The 22,169-nt window shown below is 44.7% G+C and overlaps 1 protein-coding gene and 1 pseudogene across 3 annotated transcripts in view; both read right to left on the bottom strand.

The window, feature by feature from the left end:
- ARID3B (AT-rich interaction domain 3B) overlaps positions 1 to 13,688 on the bottom strand; it is a 51,472-nt gene extending 37,784 nt beyond the window's left edge. Inside the window, exons 1-3 of one of the 3 annotated variants that reach the window (XM_028100090.2) lie at positions 13,585 to 13,688; positions 12,118 to 12,311; positions 10,448 to 11,079 (exon numbers count right to left, since the gene is read on the bottom strand). In XM_028100090.2, coding sequence (XP_027955891.1) covers positions 10,448 to 11,002 — 555 coding nt within the window. In that variant the 5' untranslated portion in view covers positions 11,003 to 11,079; positions 12,118 to 12,311; positions 13,585 to 13,688. The remainder of the gene's footprint in view (positions 1 to 10,447; positions 11,080 to 12,117; positions 12,312 to 13,584) is intronic. The other 2 variants (XM_028100089.2, XM_028100088.2) reach the window with 2 other exon arrangements.
- A 280-nt stretch (positions 13,689 to 13,968) lies between these two features.
- LOC148163964 (signal recognition particle RNA) lies at positions 13,969 to 14,082 on the bottom strand (annotated as a pseudogene).
- Between the last annotated feature and the right edge of the window lie 8,087 nt (positions 14,083 to 22,169).

Genomic DNA, 22,169 nt, shown 5'->3' with positions numbered 1-22,169 from the left:
TCAACAGCAAAACAGTTGCTAGGAGAGAGTGGAATCATATCATCAAAGTGTTAAAAAAAAATCAGGGTCTACTTAAAAGAAAAAGGGGGGTGTGCCTGGGTGGCTCGGTCAGTTGGGCGTCTGACTCTTGATCTAGGCTCAGGTCTCGATCTCACAGTTGTGAGTTCAAGCCCTGCATTAAAAAAAAAAAAAAAGAGGGGCGCCTGGGTGGCTCAGTCATTAAGCGTCTGCCTTCGGCTCAGGTCACGCTCCCAGGGTCCTGGGATTGAGCCCCACATCGGGCTCCCTGCTCAGCAGGAAGCCTGCTTCTCCCACTCCCACTCCCCCTGCTTGTGTTCCCTCTCTTGCTGTGTCTCTGTCAAATAAATAAATAAAATCTTTAAAAAAGAAAGAAAGAAAGAAAGAAAATGAGAAAGAAAAAAAAGAAACATCCGGGTCAATCTAGAATTAAAAGCTATAATCAATCACACAAGAGTAAGGGCAAAATAAAGATATAAATTAACAAAACTTTTTTCAGACATACCAAATTTACTAGATACAAATCTCTGCTAAAAGAGTTAGTAAAAAAGTATAAAGAAGACCAAGCCTAAAGGGAGAGAATGGGCTGGAAGAAGTCACGGAGAGCAAAGAAATGGATAAACCTGGTGGGAAGTCTAAATACCATTAGCATTTGGGGAAAAAACTAATTTGGGGGAGGGGTTAGAACAAACTGGAACTAAAATACTGTCCACAATAAACCGGAAGATGGGAGTGGAGTAGAAGTTAAAACTAGAATCTCTAAAGTCCTAATATTGTTTGAGAGTAGAATAAAAAGTCAAGAATGCAAGGCAAAATCTAAACGTAACCAAGAAAAGAATAGAAACAGAAATACAACTTCTAAACCAGTAGAGGAGATAAAGACTGAATAAAAAAAAAAAACTCAATCAAATGACAAAAGATAGGAGAGGACAAAACAAGAAGCAAAGAGAACCCTCGGTCAAACTGAAAATCCAAAGCTAGAGGTTAGAAATAGACCCACATGTATCACCGATCCTAATAACTAACTACATGGATTAAGGGGCGCCTGGGTGGCTCAGGTCACGATCCCAGAGTCCTGGGATCGAGCCCCGCATCCGGCTCCCTGCTCAGCGGGGGAGCCTGCTTCTCCCTCTCCCACTCCCCCTGCTTGTGTTCTCTGTCTCTTTCTGTCAAATAAATAAATAAAATCTTAAAAAAAAAATAACTACATGGATTAAATTAATAAAAAGGCAGAGATTATAGGTCTTTTATATGTGGTCTTAAGACATAAAGATTGGAATGTGTAAGAAAAAAAATGTACTAACACTCACCAAAAGAAAGCCAGTCCCACCCTGGAATACTTTAATTCACCTCTCTTTGAAACATTACACAAAACTTAGTAAGGATAAGGAAGATTTGAATAACACAACTAATAATAAGCTTGATCCAACAGACAGATACATAACCCCACATCTATCAAAAGGAAAATTTACATTCTTTCCAAGCACACATGGAGAATTTATAGAAACTGCTCATATATAAGGCCAACATAGGACATCGTAACAAATTCCAGAAAATTATCATCATACCAGCTCTCTAACCACAATGGTTAGAGCTTAATTATAAAGCTATAAATTGATATATTTTAAAAACCCACATATTTGGAAACTAAAAAACACTTTGAACAACCCACGGATTAAAGAAGCAATGACAACTAAAATAATGAAATGTTTAGTATTAACCAATGAAAACATTACATACCAACATTTGTGGGATACAACAAAAGTGTGACCTTAAGAGAAATCTGCAGCTTCAAATGCATTATTAAGTAGATATATTAAACATACAACTAAATAGGCTTAAAAAATAGACACAGAGTACAAGTAAAATTTGGAAACTCTAAATGGGATCAGTGGGTAATAACATCGTCAATATCCAAGTTGTGATATTATACTATAGTTTTATAAAATGTTACCACTGGGGGTGTCTGACTTTGGCTCAGGTCATGATCTCAAGACCCTGGGATCAAGCCCTGATCGGGCTCCCTGCTCAGCAGGGGAGCCTGTTTCTCCCTCTCCCTCTGCCCTTCTCCCTGTTCACTCTCTTTTGCTCTCTCTTTCTCTCTCTCTCAAATAAATAAAATCTAAGAAAAAAAAATGAAATAAATAAAATAAAAATAAATAAAAGTTACTGTTGGGGGAAACTGGGCAAGTGCACAGGAATCTCTCTCAATTATTCTTTTTATAACAGCATGTGAATCTACAATTATCTCAATGATAATTTCAATTAAAAAAAAAAAGGCCAGAATACCAAACATTACTACCACCAAATGCTGGCAAGGATGTGGAACCGTCATTCATTGTTGGTGGGAATGCAAAATGGTACAGCCACACTTTGGAAGACAGTTTAGCAGTTTCCTACAAAACTAGTCATACTCCTAACATACAATCCAGCCGTCGTGTCCCTTGGTATTCACCCAAATGAGCTGAAAACTCATGTCTACACAAAAACCTGTACACAGATTTTTATAGCAGCTTTATTCATATTGCAAAAGCAACCAAAATGTCCTTTAATAGGTGAATAGATAAATAAACTGTACTACATCCAGACAATGGAATCTTATTCAATGCTAAAAACAAATGAGCTATCAAGCCATGAAAAGACATGGAGGAATCTTAACTGTATATTAATAAGTGAAAGAAGCCAATCTGAAAAGGCTATATACTATATGATTCCAAATATATGGTATTCTGAAGAAGGTAAAACTACAGAGACAATAAAAAAAAATAAAAAATCAGGGGTTGCCAGGGGTTGAAGGGGAAGGAGGGATGAATAGGTGGAGCACAGAGGATTTTTAGGGCAGTGAAACTACTCTGTATGATACTACAATGGTGTATATATGCCATTATACATTTGTCAAAACCCACAGAACATACAACACCAAGAGTGAACCCTAAGATAAACTATAGACTTTGGGTGCTAATGATGTCTCAGTGCAGGTTCATGGAATGCAAAAGATGTACCACTCTAGCAGGGGATTTTGATAGTGGAGGAGGCTGCGCATAAGTTGGGGCAGGGGCGGTGTGGGAAATCAATGTACCTTCCACTCAGTTTTGCTGTGAACCTAAGACTACTCTAAAAAAATGAAATGGTGCCATTTGCATTAAAAAACAGAAACAAAAACAGGGCAAAGACAGTGGAAGACACAAGTATTTATCCAGCACCTATTATCTGCCATCACTCCGCTGGGCACCAGGACACAATGATAAGCAAGGCAGATATGGTCCCTATTCTCTTAGAGTTTACCATCTAGTATAGGAATCACATACCAAACCAATCAACCACACAAATACAAAAGGATAATGTTCAATGACAGCATATAACCTGATCTACACTAAAGGGGAAGACAGTGCCTCTGAGGAAGTGATGTATAAGGTGAGAACTAAAGGCTGGGCAGATTTAGCCTAGAGGAGTGTTCTAGGCAGGACTAGCATAGTAAAAGGCCAGGATGGTTGGGGTACAGTGATAGGTGAGGAGATATGCAAAAATAAGGTTGACAAACAGGCAGGGATCAGATTATGCAGATTTTACCTTTTACAATTAGAGCAACTGACATCATACTTGGATGGCATTAAAGGAGTGGCATAATCTGATTTGTTTTTTAGAAGATTCTAGCTACTGTGTAGAGAATGGATTAGAATGGGGGAGGGAAGACACAGACACTTGTTGATAGCTCCAGCAGTAGGGAGGTAGCCTGGATTAGGTAGGTGATAGTGGAAAAGGAGAGAAGGGACGGAATTCTAGACATTTAGATGGGAGAATTGATAAGACTTGGTGATGACTAGACATCACCAGATGGAGTGACAGGGTAGGAGGTATGAGAGACAGTCAACTCTAAGGTTTCTGATATGAATCACCAAATGGAGAGAAATGTCCTTTACAGAGAAGGAAAAATAAAGGAGGAAGTAATTGTAGGGGACTAGGTTGGAAATCAACAGTTCAGGTTTATATGTGTTAAACTTGAGATGCCAGTATTATGTCTCAGTGGAACTGTCCAGAAGGTAGTTGGGAATACAGCGATTGAGCTCAGAATGGAAACTTGGGCTCAAACAATGCACGCTGGAATCAATGGCTTGTGGATAGTATTTAAAACCATGAGACTAAAAGAAATTGCCCGGGGAGGGGGATATAGAGAAGAGGGTTTTTAAGACCAGCTCTGGGGAACGTGGGGTTCTAGTTGTCAGAAGAGACAGAGAAAGGAAAATAAGCCAACAGAGGCGGTACGGAAAGCAAAGGAAGAGAATGTTTCAAGGAGAGGGGTCTACTGTATTCGATACCACTGAGAAATCAAGTGAGGTGAGGGTAGGCTAGGCTTAGCAACACGGCAGTCACTGGGAGGCCTGACCAAGAGGAACTTCAGGAACATGGAAGAGTCAGAGTCTAGACTGAAGCGCATGGAGGAGTGAGTGAGCTAGAGGTGACAGGCGTGCAAACAATGCTTCTGAGAGGCTCTGCTGTGGGGACAGGAGACAATGAAAACTAAGCTGGAAGGAAATGTATCCTCAAGGGAAAGTTTTTTAAAATGACTTCTAATTCCCTTTTAACAAATGAACTAGACAGATTTATTGATTAAAGGAGTTTTTTGCTGTTGTTTTTTAAATCTGGGAGACAGCAGAACACATATGAATGTGGAAAAAGCTTCAGAAGCCAGTGGGTCCAAAGAGTCAGGGAAACAGGCCTTTCTCTGATGGAGCAAGTCCCTGAAAATTAGGAGGGGGACGGGATCTCAGATGTGTGTGGTGGGATCAGTGTTTGGTAAGAAGGGTAAGGGCCTCAGTTAGGTCATGATCATGTATTTATAAGAATTCAATGTAAACATGGGGCGCCTGGGTGGCTCAGTTGGGGTTAAGCATCTGCCTTCGGCTCAGGTTGTGATCTCGGGGTCCTGGGATCTAGCCCCACATCGGGCTCCCTGCTCAGTGGGGGGTCTGCTTCTCCCTCTGCTCCTCCCCCTGCTCGTGCTCTCTCTCTCTCAAATAAATAATAAAATCTTAAAAAAAAAAAGAATTCAATGTAAATAAAGCCTAGTTCTACCTAAAGAAGAAACAAGCACATACCCCTATTTTAACATGGAAAGAAGCAGCTTCAAAAGTACAATGATTTCTCAACAAAGAGAAAAGAAAAGATTATTTTAAAGTGCTGACTAAAAAAAAGGTGACTGGTTTCAGCTCACATAATCTTGAAATGTTTCAGAGAACTCCAGAAAACGAGAGTTTGGTCACAGCTCTGGGAAACGTGAAATGGAATTGTTTCAGGGCAGTGTCTAGGATTTACTACAAAAGTAGGAAAGACTGAGGAATTACAACTTCAAAAAGTATTTTGGTGCTAATGCCAATCTGACCCAACCTTTGTATGATGGTATAAATTTACAAAGAGCTTTCACACTTGTAATTCTTCTTCCACGTTGGTAATAACTTTATAATCGCTCCCTGAGCACAGTGGGAGAGGATAATTTCCAGCCTGTGGGATTCATGTATGTATGGGTTCAGAGTGGTAGGGGAGGACACCTGCCCCAAGTACTACAGCGAGCAAGCAGTGGAGCTGGATCTAAATCCACATCTTCTGGCTCCAAAACCAATGTTGATTTAATAATTAAATCTGTTACTAATTAACATGTTAGCTGAGTATTTATGCCTTAACCTTTTGGGGTTAATGTCTAAAAGGGCAACCAAGCTGTCTCACAAATCACCACAGACATCTTAGACATCATGGAATGCTAGGCTAGAAGCACCACTGGTCAAGCCAAATGAGAGAGCACAAGTTCTAGGTCCCAATCCTCTCCTAAGTGACAGTTTGGTCACCCAGGTGACTATGGGGAAAGACATGAACTCAACATAGATACTGAAAGTAGATGTGACGAAAACTCAAGGTTGCCAAACTCTTCAGTGACCAAGACCGAAACACAAAGGAACGGAGTCTAGGGCAGCGTCTGATGAAGGCATGGCATATGTTCTTTTTCTTTTTTTTTAATTAAAGATTTTATTTATTTATTTGACAGAGAGAGACACAGCGAGAGAGGGAATGCAAGCAGAGGGAGTGGGAGAGGGAGAACGCTTCCCGCTGAGCAGGGAGCCCGATGCGGGGCTCGATCCCAGGACCCTGGGATCATGACCTGAGCCGAAGGCAGATGCTTAATGACTGAGCCACCCAGGCGCCCCATATGTTCTTTTTCTAATGACACAATGTAAAGCCGGTTTCTCAACACAGCACTGCTGATATTTTGGACCATGTAACTCTTTGTTGCGGGGGCCTGTCCTGTGCAGGAAAGGATGTTTACCAGTAGAGCCTCTACTCACAACACGCCAGTAGCACATCTCCCCCATCCCAGTCTTGACAACCAAACATGTCTCCTGACCCTGCCAAACAACATCTGGGAGCAGAGTGGGTGGGTGGAGATCAACCTCAATTTAGAACCACTGATTGGATTCCACTGTGACGGTAGGAGCTAAGGACATGCAAGATAAACCTACAAAGAAAAGTGAGGAAAGCCTATGACTTTATTTTTATTCAGGCAATAGTTCACACAATCTTTACAAAAAGCATCAAATGTTCCAAAGACATGCAGTATGTACCAAGAAAAGTAGGACTAGCCCAAGAAACAGCACCTTACTACTTAGAGGAACTCTTGGTAATAGATTCCAGAGACCAAGCAGTCAGCCATCCTTCCTCCTTCCCACACTCAGTAACCGAGGTGACTGCCAAAGTATGCAAAAAATCAAACATACACGCTTTGGCTCCCCATGCCTCTCAAGCCATTGCTCATCTTTCTACTTCTGGAAACCTGGCTCCATTAATAGGCTCAAGACAGACAAAGCCTGTATTGCCTAAACTACCCTCTTCCCAGGAGGACAGATGACCACCCCTAATAGGTCAGCAACACCCCCCACTTGGTTGTATGCTGACAGGGCTCTACTGATCTCCCTCGAGAGAAGGGACACGCAGCTCTTTGTCTGTTGCCTTGTTTTACAATTATTTACTCTGCCCATCGAAATCTGATGGGCTTTAGAATGCTTGGCTCACTGGCATCATCCATCTTCCCATCACTCTGGTGTCAGAGAATACTATACTCTGTCTAACGATCTGGGCCTTAAGAAGCAATTACTTTCTAAGAGTTTCTTTAAAGAGAATCCATAAAATTATTTGACTTCACATGTTTTCAGAAAGGGATTGCAAAAGATAATCTGTGGAGACCTTAAGCTTTTTAAATTTTGCTCTTTCGTTGGCAGATGCCTGCCGACCTGCACCCCCCAAAGTCTTACAAAATATTATTTGAGTATCCCCACTGGCTTACCAAACTAGGCTAGCTATGCTGTAGACAAAATTAATGTTTTTACCCTGGTATGTGAATGTCTGAAACAAAACCTTGTTTTAAAATATCTGCAGCATAGGCCTCCTGGGTGGCTCAGTAGGTTAAGCATCTGCCTTTGGCTCAGGTTGTGATACTGGGGTCTTGGGATCAAGCCCTGCATCGCGCTCCCTGCTCAGCAGGGAGTCTGCTTCTCCCTCTCCCTCTCCCCCAGCTTGTGTTCCTTCTCTCTCAAATAAATAAATTAAAATTTTCAGGAAAAAAAAATATCGAACAGCATAGCTAAGACTGGGCGGTTGGCCTTCAGCTGACTTAGGACAGAGTGAAATTACTGCAACCTGAAACCCAATGCCCCTGAGGTTTCCACACACTGCCTCTGCTTAGACTGTGAGTTCCTTAGTCCATGGAGCTCAGGCCTGGCCCAGGGAAGCCTCTGTAACAAAGTCTGTTGTATAAAAGAACAAAATGGACACCTCAACATATTGACAGTGAGATCATTTTGTATTACCTGCAGAAGATCTTTGTTTCTGGAGCAAGGGATACTCCATTTCTGCTCTCTGCAAGTTAACCCATAAGAAACAAAAGCTAGTTTCATGGTCTGTAATGGTTTCTACAGGCTCTCCCCAAGGATATTTTTTCAGCCCCACTTCATAAGCACAACTTTAAAAAAAGGTTTTTTAATCCCTAGCATATTATTTACTTTTTTTCTTTTAACATTTATTCATTTATTTTGAGAGCAGAGACAGCGAGAGAATGTGACAGCACGGGGGGGGGGGGGGGGGGGGGGGAGGGAGAGGAAGAGGGAGAGGCAGGCTCCCTACTGAGCAGGGAGTGTGATGCGGGGCTCGATCCCAGAACCCTGGGATCATGACCTGAGCCGAAGGCAGACGCTTAACCCACTGAGCCACCCAGAAGCCCCTTATTTACTCCTTTAAAGGCAGGTTTAGACAAAGGAGGAGGGCACAGACCAAGGCAATTTTGTAAAATTAAATTCAAAAAAGAAAAGGAGGTATGCATCTCAGGTTTCAAAGTCATTGTAACAATGACCCCCTAACCCAGTTCTCGATCTCCAAATCCAAGGGAAAGGGAAATTTAGGGTGTGAGATTAGGTCTCAGCTCTGCTGGTGTTTATAAAACATTCTGGCAGGTGCTCTGCCAGGCAGTCTATAATTAGTGAGTATGCCTCAGAAACTTAAAATGAACTCAAAGGGTTTCAGAAACCAACAGCCAGCCCCTGAGCACTGAAGTGTGTAGGCATGGGGCTGCCGCGCCCAGAACACGGCGCTGGGTGCCTGCCACAGTGCACCCGAGTGTGCACGCACACGCCGCTTCTGAAGTCTTTTTTCAAAGCTCTAATGGCTTGACCTCAACACCTGCTGCACTTCCTGAAGACAGACAGGCTCTGGAGCTCCACTTGTTCCTCGCACGCGGCTGCACTTTCTAGGAACGACCGCACACACGCAGAGGCTGGCCAGCTGCCAAGGCGGGGGCAGCCCAGCCGCCTCTGGGCCTGAACTTTCCCAGTGCTGTCAGGGCGGGATCCCGCTCCGAGCTGACTCAGCCGCCCAGCTGACTCAGCGGCCGGCATGGAACTCTGCCAGCCACAAGGCAGCGCGGGGGCTGCAGGCAACTCACAGATGTTTTGCTAAACTAAAGCAATCAGCCAGGAGGCGGGTCTGGGCTGGCGGCCAGGCTGCCGCTGTCGTGGAAGCTGGGACTCTCTGATCCTAGTCCCAGCTCAGCCACTACCGCCTGGTGAGCTGAGGGAAAACCCCAGGGCACCTCAGCATCTTTTGCCTGCTTCCGAACCTGTCCATGGGGATACAGCAGAGCATGGCACTCCGTGCATAAAAGAGCACCGGGAGCACTACTACCTACCGCGCCATAGCTCGGTCTAACTTCACACCGTCCTTGGGAGGCCCGCTTCGTCATTTTCACTTCACAGATGAAAGACCCAGGCTCAGAGAGGCTGAGAGCCCTCCCGAAAGATCACAAGGGTAATAAATGGAAGTGATGGGAATTGAACCCCCACTTTGCCTGCTCTGGAATCCACTGCAAACACTGCTGTGCTAAAACTCTGATCAACTACACAGGGCTCCTCTACACAAAGACGCGGATTTTTCAGGTTCCAAAGGACCTTTTAGATGACTTCTCAGTTGCCCTGTGAAAACCCACAGCTCTTCACAACGGATTTCCAAAGAGCACCACTGGGCCACTGAAGAGCATGTACTTATGGGGAGTACCCAGGTACTACCAGCTTTGTCACGAACTCCCTAAGCATCAATGAGTCACTTAACTTGGAACAACCCATCAGCATTCCCATTCTTTGGGTGAGGAAAAACTCAAGCACTGCGGGTCAGAAAGAGAAGAGTAATTAGAAGCCAAAGGCTTGGTTAAGAACATAGATTCCTTAGGCTCCACCCCAAAATAATTCTTTAAGACCCCAGAATCTGTATTTTTTAAAAGCTCCTGAGAGGACTGTGATGCTCACTCATGTTTGAAAATCACATAAGCTTGCCTTGGCTAAACTGGGAATTTTGAGGTCTACTCTTTCCTGTTTCAAAGGGAGTGGTGTAAGGGTGAAATGAAATCATGTCTGCAATGCTCTCTGTTGGAAAATATACACAATGCAAGCACTTCTTGTCAGCTATACTTAACTGCAAAACAACAAAACTGTCCTTAAAGAGCATGATCCTGGTTTAGCCTGGAGCTAAGGAACGGTCTTAGGCAAGATTGTTCTTTCACTAAAAGAACTGTAATTAGAGTCACACATTGCATTTTTAGATATCCCTTATAACACTGTTGCAACCTCACCCTTCCTTTAAAAAAAAAAAAAAGATTGTACTGACATTCTTTCACATCCCACTTGAATCAATCTGTATTAGGAGTAACTTGCACACTTCATTGCTGTAATCAAGAAAACAAGTATGAGAGAAAAAAAACTCAAAGTCTGTTCATGGCTAGGTGGTTGGGTCACGGAGGTGGGGTGAGAAGGCACGGACTGGCAGAGATCCTGGCCCTGACAGGACTCCTCTCGGCCAGCCTTTAGGAAGAACAAATGACCCCCGCACCACGAAGACTGACCTGCTTGAGTTGCTCATCCAGATTCCAGCTCGGCTGCCCAGCTGTGGAGACTGAAGGTGGGGCCTTGGAAACATCTTTGGTATGGTCTTCTTTAGCTTGCTGTCCACGCAGTGGGAGCCCTGGTGCTGGAAGCAGACCAGATCCAGACGCTGCTCTGGGGTCCTGGCGAACCATTTTCTGCACATGAAAATACTTGGATGCGGCCTGGGCCTCTTTCCCAGCCACCTCTGCAACTTCATCATCCCCATCCTCATCTTCCAGACCTCCTTCCTCCTCCTCGGGCTCGGAGTTCACATTGCTCCGTTCAAAAACTCGGGCCACTGCCGCGGCTGGTGGCCCTCTGGCCAAGGGACCCAGGGCGGGGCTGCCAGATGGCCTCCCGGGGGTGGCAGAAAGAAGAGTCTGCTGTGTGACCAGCTTCTGGGCATACAAGAACGGGGCTTCTCTCATCTGTTGTCCCTGCTTCTCTCTGGCGTCCATCTGCAAAGGAGCCAGGCGTGGGGCCTGCTGTGGCGGAGGCTGCCGAGGCTGCTTCTGTTGTGCCAGCGGCTCCATCACGGCCTCAAGCTTCACCCACCGATGGGCATGGCTCTGAACCTGGGTACAGCCCAGCCGGCACACTGGGGCTAAACCTTAAGTGATTAACAGAAACCACAAAGAAGAAACAAGGGGAAAAAATGGTAAAACAGGTATTAAAAGACTTTACTTTTTCTAGTAAAGGGTGTGAGTTCTGAATACTAGACATATGCTCCAAAGCCTGGGTTCTAAGAGGAGTGGTTGTGGGAGCTGGGGGTTGGGGGCGGGGGAGAGTGGTAGGGAATGGTGAAGAACGGGATTTAAGAGAGGAAATGCGGATGAATCTCAGCAGTGGTGAACTGTGGTTTAAAAAAAAGTAAATCCTGACGGTATCTAGCCTCTGTGTTCTGATCTTTCTCTCTTGACATTATCAAACATTAGCTTTATTTATCACTGAAAAGGCAACTGGGTTTGCACTGTACAAAGGTTGTGAGTATGAAAACCACAATAATGAAGGAAAGAAGGGCCTGCCTACAAAGGAGAGAACGCGGCTTATGTTCCCAGGCCCATCAGAGAAAGAAAGTACCATCCTAGCTAGACACAGAGCTATCAGGGAGACAGAATGATTTCTCGCATACAAAAGCAGAACATAGCAAACTGCTCTTTGGTTTAAAACTTTTCAAATTTCCCAGATCGAATTGCCAGCCTGCTTTTCAAGTGGGCTGAGCCACGCTAACTGTACATTACAGCCTCAAAAAGAATCCAATTTCAACAACATGAAAGAAAGAAACACGCAAGGAGGCAAGAGTTTCAAATTGCAATGGTCACTCAAAAAACAAACGGGGGAATTCCTCTGGAGATTTTAAAGTTAATTAAATTGAAACAGATATCAATATTATCTAACAAGTTAATGCTTCTTTTTCATAAACAGCCAAGTAAATCTCTTCACATCCCTTTTCCTTCTGATTCACTTCTACTATGATATTTTATGACAAATGCAAACAGAAAAGGCTTTCAGGCCAAAAGTATTCTGGGGGCAGGTTTATCAGCATTCTTACCAATCAATCTCCAAACACATCCCCCTTTCACACCCTCCTCTCCACTCTAGCTCCCCCTTTCCCTTCCTCCTCTCCAGATCTCCACCCCCAACAAACCTCACTTGAGTTGTTTCCTCAGCACGCCTCCATAACTGAATGGATTACCATGCACGGGCAAATTTTAGGTGAACAGGACTTGCAACATGGCGTACAATGTTGTCATCACATGAAAGAAGCTTCACTGCACAGGTTGAGACTTGATATTTGCATTGTTTCGCTGTTTTAGAACTGAGTACAAAGATAAAAAAATACTACGTGCCTTCAGCATCTTCAAAAATTCATGGGGAAGGAATCACATCCCTAGCAATAAAAACTGCTTGCATTTACTAATCTTTTGATGGGTAGGGGGAAAAGGTGCAATTTTTTTTTTAAAGCTAGGCAAAAAAGTAAAGATAAAAATTCTCATTGTTTATCTGAGAAGCACTGCTTTTGCCTTTTGTAATCTGTGAAAGATTCAAATTCCAATTTGCCTCTTACTGCCTTTACTTCCTCTTGGCACTTGAGAAAGTGTGAGTTATGCCTGTAGCATTGCTTTCATTCTGCTTTAGCCCTTTTTATAGTGTAACAAAACATGAGATTTACACCCACATTAAATCCAGCTGGCAAAAGTATTCATTTAGGATAAAAACAATTGGCGTCAAAAAAAAAAAAATTAAAAGAATAAAAAGCAAATAATTCGGCGATCAATTTAATTTTCCTTATCATCATTACAATTTATCACAAGAGAAATCATTTTTCAACTGAGTCCTGCCAGTCTTTGAACAACTGCTTCTTGTCCTGTGGCACCATCTTCTCAGTGTGCTGTCCCCAGCAGAGGGGGAGGTGTCTCACTGCTTCTTTAGTAAGATTGAGATGACTCAGTTCCACAACTCAATACACACACCTTCCCCCAAAGAGCCCATCTACCCCGTCCCTAAGCAGAAAGATCCAAACAACAATGCCACCTGCCTACATTTAGAAAACTTGTGTCTCAGAAATCTAAGCCACTTCATCCCTTCACTCGGCCCCCTCCCCCATTCCCCCCAAAGTTCCCGGACCACCATGCCCGGTGCAACAGACTGCTTGTAGCTTTGAACCCGGCCTCCCCTACCATTCCCGCTACCTTCGCAGCCGGATCCCTTTGGCCCCGGTCCCCTTGAAGCCCCATACCTCCTTCCCCGGTTACGCCAGCCCCCCTTCTTCATGGCCCCCAGTCCAGCCCTATCACTTTTACCTCTACCAAGCCCTCCCAGCCAATCCGCTGGCTCTTCTTCGATCGCCCCAACCCCACCTATCCTTCCCCTCTCAGTTCCCGGGGGCCTTTACTCTTCCCATCTCTTTATCTCAAATCACCCTAAGGGTTGCAGGGTGCTTCGGGTCTCCTCCCGGCGCTCTCACTTCTCCTCCGCAGCCCCCGGGCTCTGCTCGCCCGCGCCTTCGCGTCTCCCCCCACACACCTGCCTCCCCTCGCACCCCTCCGGCCCCTCCACCTGCCACAGTCCCCGCTCCCGCGTGACTGAAGAAGCCGGGCCCCACGCGGCTTACCTGTGCGGGGCGCTCCGGGTCCGCCGGTGGGGGTGGCGGCGGCCGCTCAGGCCCCGGCGCAGCAGCTGCGTCTCGGACTCCTCCGCAGCCGGGGGCCACAGCCGGGGCGGGGCCCGCACCGGAAGCGGTGCCGCGGGGCCGCGGCCGCGAGCCCGGGGTGGGGCGGGGGCGGGGCCACACTGGACGGGGCGGGGGCTAAGGCCGGAAGCGGCCAAAAAGGGACCAAGGGGCGGGGTCAAGCGGAAGTGACTTCTAGGGACGGCCCCGCCCGACCGAGTCGTTGGCGGATGCGGACTGACGCTGGCGGAAGTTTCCGCCAATGGGAAAGCGCGAACTCCGCGGCGTTCCGGTGTGAGAACTTCCGCACAGTTGAAAAGAGCGGGTCTGAGCAGCACGGGAGTTCTCACCTGCTCAGTTTCCGACCTGGGCTGGTTCACCCCGCCTTAGGCAACCTGGTGGTCCCCAGCTCCAGAGAGGTCACCGTATTGATGCCGAACTTAGTGCGGACACCCGATCGGCATAGCGCACTACAGCTCAGAACTCCCGGTCTGCGTTCACTATTCTCTGCCTGTTTTCTAGTTGCGGAGGTTGGTGTGGCGCGGCGTCAGGTTGGGAGGAAGGTAAATAAAAGACGGGGGGTGTCCGTGTTTTCTTCTGCGTCGGTCCCCTCCCCAACTCTCTGCTATCAAATCGATCTTTCCCTGAGATTCCCGCTTCCAGATCAGTTTTCTCTGAACGTCTCCGACTGAGACCTGGCTGTCCCCCGAGGATACTTCATCCCCTGGAGAATTAGTATTCTCACTTCCCAGGTTCAGAAGCTCGGGGAGCTAGCTATGTGCCGAATACTGTCACCTCTTGTAAAAACCTTTGCTTCTCCGACACTTACTCTCAAGACTTTGCCACCTGTTTAATCGCCTCTTACAGATCATCTGTTCATTGGTGCATCCAGCTTCTTGTCTTACTTTTCTCTCCTCTATCTTCCATCTTGATAATTTCATTCAGACTGCCCGGTTACTGTCCGGGCGTCATCTCTAGCGACCCTTACATCAGCCTTCCAATCCCAATAGAAAACCTGGACCTTCTCACCAGAAACGTTATCGCGTCACAAATTAGTAATTGGAACATCCTTCTGTCCAGTTACAGCCTGATGTCCTTTCAGCTTGACTGCTCGAGAACTTAACTTTTTTCACTTTATCAGTACCTCTAATCCGTTGAAAGCCCCCATTAGTTCACATTCTTCACTTCCCCTCTTAATACATTCTTAGATACAACGGTATTCCATTACAGTCCTACTCTTACTCCTAAGCCTGCCTGCCACTCTCTTTTCCCCACCTAAGTCTTCCACCCTAGATGGACCGACATGCTTCTCGGTGCCTGTATCTTGTTTTAAAAAATTGTCCTGCTGAACAGACTGGCATCACTGAGTTATTAAATTACAACCTTAAATGGGCTCTGAACAATGCCTGGAAATTTCATTATATTTTTCTAGTTAACTTGCTTTCCACTATCTGTGCAAATCTGCAGCCCTACACTTCTCATACACCTTCCCCTGATTATCTTACTGTATAAGTAACAGGAAGTGCAGAATGCCTTATACCCCCAAAATGCAGAAGCACTAAATAAAAGGAATACATGCACCCGTATGTTTATTGCAGCATTATTTACAATAGCTAGATTATTATAAAAATAGCCTGAGTGTCCCTCAATAGAGAATGGATAAAGAAGATGTGGTATATACACAATGGAATATTATTTAGCTATAAAAAAGAATGAAATCTTGCCATTTGCAACAATGTGGATGGAACTAGAGAGTATAATGCTAAGTGAAATAAGTCAGGCAAAGAAAGACAAATACCATATGATTTCACTCATATGTGGAACTTAAGAAACAAAATAAACAATGGGTACCTGGGTGGCTCAGTCAGTTAAACATCTGCCTTCCACTCAGGTCATGATCCCAGCGTCCTGGGATCAAGCCTCCCTGCTCAGTGGGGAGCCTTCTTCTCCCTCTCCAGCTCCCCCTGCTTGTGTTCCCTCTCTCGCTGTCTCTCTCTGTCAAATAAATAAAATCTTAAAAAAAACAAGTAATGTGGGGGTAGGGGGAGGAGAGAGACAAACCAAGAAACAGACCCTTAACTATAATAGAGAACAAACATGGTTTCCAGAGGGATGGTGGGTGGGGAGATGGGTGATACAAATGATGGGGATGAAGGAGTGCACTTAAGCACCGGGTGATGTATGGAATTACAGAATCACTATTTTGTACACCCAAAACCAATACAACGCTATATGATAACTATACTGAAATGAAATGAAATAAATGTAGAATGTCCTAAAATCTAGAAATCGACATATGTTCCCATTCTGTTTTTTCCCTCTATAACTTATTAAATAGAAAATATTCATTGAACTCACACTATATGCCAAGCAAGGCACCCATTTACATGCTTGTTAAGCAGTGAACAAAAGTCCTCATCCTAAAATCCTCATCTTTCTAGTGTTGAGAGAAAAAGAAATACATGTGTGCTTTGATGAAGAATAAAGCAGAATAAGGGTTAGACAGTGGTGTCAGGTAGCTGCTATTTTAGGTGTTAGAGAGGGACTGATAAGCAGAAACTGGAATTGATTTGATGGGCTGAGCCACGTGGAAATCTAGGAAAGGAGTATTCCAGACAGAGGAGACAGCAGATTCAAATGCTCTGAGGCAGGAGCATGCTTGGCTTGCTAACGGAATAGCAGGGAGACCCCTAGAGCTGATACAGAGTGAGTGAAGGGGATGGTGGCAGGAAAAGAGATCAGAGAGGTAGTCAGGGGCCCAATCATGTGGGTCTTTTAGGCCATGGTGACAACTATGGATTGTTAACACTGAAACCACTGGAGAGTTTTGAGCAGAAGAATGGCCTGATCAGATTTAAGTCTCTAAAAGACTCATTCTAGCTGTTGTGTGGAGAATAGACTGAAGGTGGAGGGGTAAGAGTAGAAGCACTTGCCCTGGCAAAGGATGATGGTAGCCTGAACAAGATGACAGCAGTGCAGGTAGTAAGAAGTGGTCAGATTCCAGGTCTATTCTGAAAGTAAAGCCACCAGGATTTACTGATGGATTGGATGTATCCAGGTTGAAGAAGAGAGTCGAGTCAAGGAGGAAGCCAAGGTTTTGGCCCGAGTAGTGGGTAGAATAGTGAAACCATTTACTGACCTGGGGAATGCTATCAGAAGCTGACCCCAATGGGATACTACTCAGCAATATAAAAGAATGAAATATTGATATACCCAACAGCTTGACATCATAACATCATAACAATAAAAGCATTATGCTGAATGAAAGAAGCTAGTCTCAAAGTGACACTCTTGAAAAGATGAACACTGTAGTGATGGAGAATAAGTTAGTGGTTGCCAGGAGTTAGGGGTGGAGGAGTGACTATTAAGGGATAGCAAAAAGGAAGGTTTGGGGAGATGGGACTCTTCTGTATCCCAGTTGTGGTAGTTACATGAATCTAGGCATATGTTGAAATCTATAGAACTGTAAACAAAAATACAATTTTATTGTATGATAATTTTCTGTAAGCCAACCATTTCATGTGTGCTCTAGTTTCCCTTCCCAATTCCCAGGGCTCTCCTTTTAACTTCTTGCAATATTGGATCCTTCCATCAGTATTCTATCAAGCTTTAGTTTCAACCATCTTTTCCTTAAAAAAACAACAATAAAAAAAACAAACACAAAACAAACAAAAAAACCCAAAGAAAACAACAACAACAACAAAATCTTTCCCTTAACCCCGTATTCTACGACTAAAGGCTTATCTCACTATTCCCCTTCCTGAAAAAGTTTCCAGAATTACTATCCTCACTGCAGCCCAAGTGATCTTATCTCTCCTTAAAATGCTCTATGGCTTCCCATTGCTCTTGGGATCAAGACTGAAATTCCTTCATGTGGCCTACAGAGTCTCTGCCTTCTTTGGTTTTATCTCTTTCCCTCAGGTGCAGTAGTGGACCCAAGATGGCAGCCCTACTAGATGACCTCAGTAGTTAAACAGAAAAGTCGCCCCTCACGCCCATGGAAATATGTTTAAACCCTGAGATAAATCACCCATTCTGGTTATAAGGAATATCATTCAATCTCTCTATTTTGGCTTCCAAGATATAGTAGATTGAACAGAATAGCCTTGGTATTTTCCAGCTTCTCCCCACAAGAGGTGTAGTCTCTCTCTGAATCTAGGCTTGGCCATGTGACTTGCTTTGTTCCATGGGACATTAGCAAATCTGATACAAGGAGATTCTTTAAAAAGTGCTTACAAAATTGTGGCTTGCTCTCTCTTGCTGTTGGGAACTCTTCCACGACTTTGTGAAAAGCTCATAGCTGACCTGATGGGTGAGGAGAGACCTCATCTGACATCTAACCAATTGCCAAACATATGAGTGTGGCCCCTTAGACCAACTAGCCTGCCAACCCCCAGACATGTGAGCCAGACCATTGTAGACTAAGTCCAGGTGTGCCAGCCCAGACCAAAAGAAACCCCCAGTGAACCCACAGACCAGTGAAAAATAATGCTTATTGTTTTTAAGTTAAAGGGATAAATTTTGAGATGGTTTTGGGCACCCGGGTGGCTCAATTGGTTAAGCAACTGCCTTCGGCCCAGGTCACGATCCTGGAGTCCCGGGATTGAGTCCCGCATCTGGCTCCCTGCTCAGCAGGGAGTCTGCTTCTCCCTCTGACCCTCCCTCCTCTCATGCTCTCTCTTGTCTCTCACTCTCTCTCTCAAATAAATAAAATCTTAAAAAATTTTTTTTTGAGTTTTTTTTTTTTTGCAATAAAAGATAAGGATACCCAGGGCATTTCTTTGCATCTACTAGGCTGGATTTAGTTGGATGTATTTCTTGGAGCTGTTTAGCACCTAAAGAAGAGAGCCACCATGCATCCCCTTCACATGGTTAGTCTATGTTACCTTATGTTTTCCCATCTGATTTCTCACTGTTTCGCTTATTTACAGCAGGGGTAAGCTCACATGTCATGTCTATTGTATTTCTTTTTTTTTCTTCAAGATTTTATTTATTTATTTGACAGAGAGAGACACAGCGAGAGAGGGAACACAAGCAGGGGGAGAGGGAGAGGGAGAAGCAGGCTTCCCGCTGAGCAGGGAGCCTGATGCGGGGCTCGATCCCAGGACCCTGGGACCATGACCTGAGCCGAAGGCAGACGCTTAACGACAGCCATCCAGGCGCCCCATGTCTATTGTATTTCAACTTGTTCGGTAAAACTAATATCATTTGTGTGGTTTTCACTGATTTTATTGCTCTTTTTTAAAAACTAAAGATTGAATTGTATAAATATGGGTATTATTTGTATGTATGTTTTGTTATAAATTTAATCTTAAATATACAGGGCATAAAAGCTAAGAAACAACAGGGAAATGGTCATATTATAGAATAATAATGTAATTAGTCATAACTAGTAAAGGGAAAGATGGCTTCCATTTGTGTTCATGGTAGCCAATATTAATTGTTAATGTAATTGGGTCTGTCTTAATGAGATTTGGCATTTTAGCATGAATGGTGGATCAGTTTGGGAACTCAAGAAACATAAAATATTTTCCCATTGAAATTACCAGTGATTACATTTTCAGCTTGCATTGGCTCCACAAGAGGTTTTGCAGGATTGACTACCCTAGTAAGGCAGGAGAGGACTGTCCTGCAGTTACTGTACCTTTAATGCCATGGAAAATTAAAATGTAACCAGATGATTAAGGTTTCCTCTTGTCCTGAGATCAAGGTATAGCCTCAGGAGCCTCTATGAGCATGTGTAAAGCCTCTGCTGAGTAAATGTTATGAACATGTGTAGAGAAAGAGTGTGACTGTCCAATGGGGTATGAGAGGTGGTGGATCAAGTCCACAGATTCCTGAGCGGACCTCGTCACAGAGGTGGAGGCACCAGTAATGTTGTCCGAAGCCTGATTGGGCTTTCACTGTGCAGTGTGTTTTCCCACAGAGCGGGGAGGGGATGCCCATCAGGCTGACTCTTCAGTCCTTTCTTTTACTGAACTGTTCATATTTTGAATCAGACAGTTGTTATTTGATGTCTGATGACTTGAGTTACCTGATGTGTGAGCTTGCACAAGCTAGTCAACCCTGGAAAACTGTCTGCACCCAATTACTGAGACCCAAAGCTGAACTTTGAGAACGGCTTCAAAGTAACAAGGACTCCTGGCAGCGGGCAGCCAGCCTTCTGCAGGTAGCTGCTCTCTTGCCATATTCCCTTTCAACCTACTTTCACTGCAAAGGTCCTTTCCAAACCTGTGCCTCTGGGATTGGCCAACATTCTGATGAACGGCCTTAACCATACTGTTCTTCCCCTCACTGAGAAATAGAACAAGTCAGACCTCTAAAGCAATTAAAAAGGGACTCATCGATCCCAAAGTGACTCACCTTTGAAAACATTGGATTGTCTCTGTCTCCTTGATACTTAACTGAAGGCTGTCTTTGCAAACTCCATCCAGATTTCTTTGGTGGCTCTAGCACTCAGCCGTCCCACAGACTGGCAAAGCAAAAGGCAGCAGTTCAAGCCATCTGTCCCAAAACGAGACATCTAGTCATAGGTCTGTGCCTCTGGTTGGGGCTTTTTGGAAGCCATCTGGCTCCCCACCCAACAGAGCTGTGATAAGCCAGAGGCTGTCAAGTGCTGGTGAGTCTAAGAGGAGAGGATGCCTAAGCTGAAGTTGGCCTGGCAGTGAGCTTGGTCGGCTGGGAGAATCATGGTGCCAACCAATTGCTGTTAAATGTGTACACAGACACCTACACATGCCCGGGGGTTTTACATCCATCAAATAATCTTTATTTCCAGGCACCAACACTGAATGTTGAATTATCAAGAACAGTAATATGCATTTTCTTTTTTTTTAAAGATTTTATTTATTTTTATTTGACACAGAGACAGAGAGTGAGAGAGAGAGAGAGCATAAGCAGGGGGAGTGGCAGGCAGGCAGAGGGAGAGGGAGAAGCAGGCTTCCTGTGGAGCATGCGGGGCTCGATCCCAGGACCCTGGGATCATGACCTGAGCCGAAGGCAGCCGCTTAATGACTGAGCCACCCAGGCATCCCAGTAATATGCATTTTCTGTTGTTAAGGTTGGCCAGGATTCTTGTCCTCTCTGAATTAAAAAAAAAAAATCTGTCAGTTTCAGGAGAAAAAGTATAGAGAATTTATGGTGGTATTTTGGAAACGTGGGCTTAGAGGATGCAAGGTATCCTAGAGAAACTTCAGTGAAAAAGAAGCTTCCCAAATATGGGGTGGAGGAAATGAGTTTCTCAAATGTAGGGAGGGGAGCACTTGCTTTTGTGAGGCGTGAGGTGTTTGGGTCCCTGGCTTATCATGTCTTTATTGCCCCCACAAAGCGCATGACACAGCCATGTTCCCATTGGCAGCTTACTGCTATTTTATCCCTCCTTCTTAGCTAAAGAAACCTGATTATAGTATAATGGGAATTCCTGGTATTTTATTAAAGTGAAATATATGAAATGCCAGAGAGGTTGAAAGGGTTGTCTGTACTCCATGCCTTCATTTACTACTTTATAGCAAGAGCACATGTTGAGTGCTTTCATTAAAACCAATCTTTTTTTTTAAGATTTTATTTATTTATTTGACAGGAACACAGCGAGAGAGGGAACACAAGCAGGGGGAGTGGGAGAGGGAGAAGCAGGCTCTCTGCTGAGCAGGGAGGTGGACGTGGGGCTCGATCCCAGGACCCCAAGATCATGACCTGAGCCGAAGACAGATGCTTAACCGACTGAGCCACCAGGCGCTCCGATTCAAACCAGTCTTAACAGGATTTCCACCTGCTGCAATTTCAGGGAATAACAGATAACCTCATTTGGGAATCTGATTCAGAAACTTCAACTTTAAACACTGAGCTGAGGGGGCACCTGGGTGGCTCAGACAGTTAAGCATCTGTCTTCGACTCAGGTCATGATCTCAGGGTCCTGGGATCAAACCCCATGTAGGGCTCCCTGCTCAGCAGGGGATCTGCTTCTCCCTTTCCCTCTGCTGCTCCCCCTGCTTGTGCTCTCTAGCTATCTCTCTCTCCCTGTCAAATAAATAAAATCTTTATTTTTTGAAAAATAAATTTATTTATTTGAGAGAGAGAGAAAGAGGGAGCACAAGCAGGGGGATGGGCAAAGGGAGAGGGAGAAGCAGGTTCCCCACTGAACAAGGAGCCCGATGCGGGACTCTATCCCAGGACCTTGAGAACAGGAACTTGAGATCGGGACCTGAGCCGAAGGCAGACACTTAACCATCTGAGCCACCCAGACAACCCTAAATAAAATCTTAAAAACAAAAACAAAAACAAAATAAAAAACTGAGCTGGGGGCGTACCTGGGTGGCTCAATTGGTTAAGCATCTGACTCTATTTTTTTTTAAGATTTTATTTATTTATGTATTTGAGAGAGAGAATGAGAGACAGAGAGCACGAGAGGGAAGAGGGTCAGAGGGAGAAGCAGACTCCCTGCTGAGCAGGGAGCCCGATGCAGGACTCGATCCCGGGACTCCAGGATCATGACCTGAGCCGAAGGCGGTCGCTTAACCAACTGAGCCACC

This window comes from Eumetopias jubatus, unplaced genomic scaffold (assembly GCF_037043125.1).
Source record: "Eumetopias jubatus isolate StellerSeaLion01/CBP00866 unplaced genomic scaffold, mEumJub1_p1.0 scaffold_7, whole genome shotgun sequence".
NCBI lineage: Eukaryota > Metazoa > Chordata > Mammalia > Carnivora > Otariidae > Eumetopias > Eumetopias jubatus.
The sequence above is the reverse complement of the archived record's forward strand: the minus strand, read 5'-3'. Positions and strand labels throughout refer to the sequence as shown.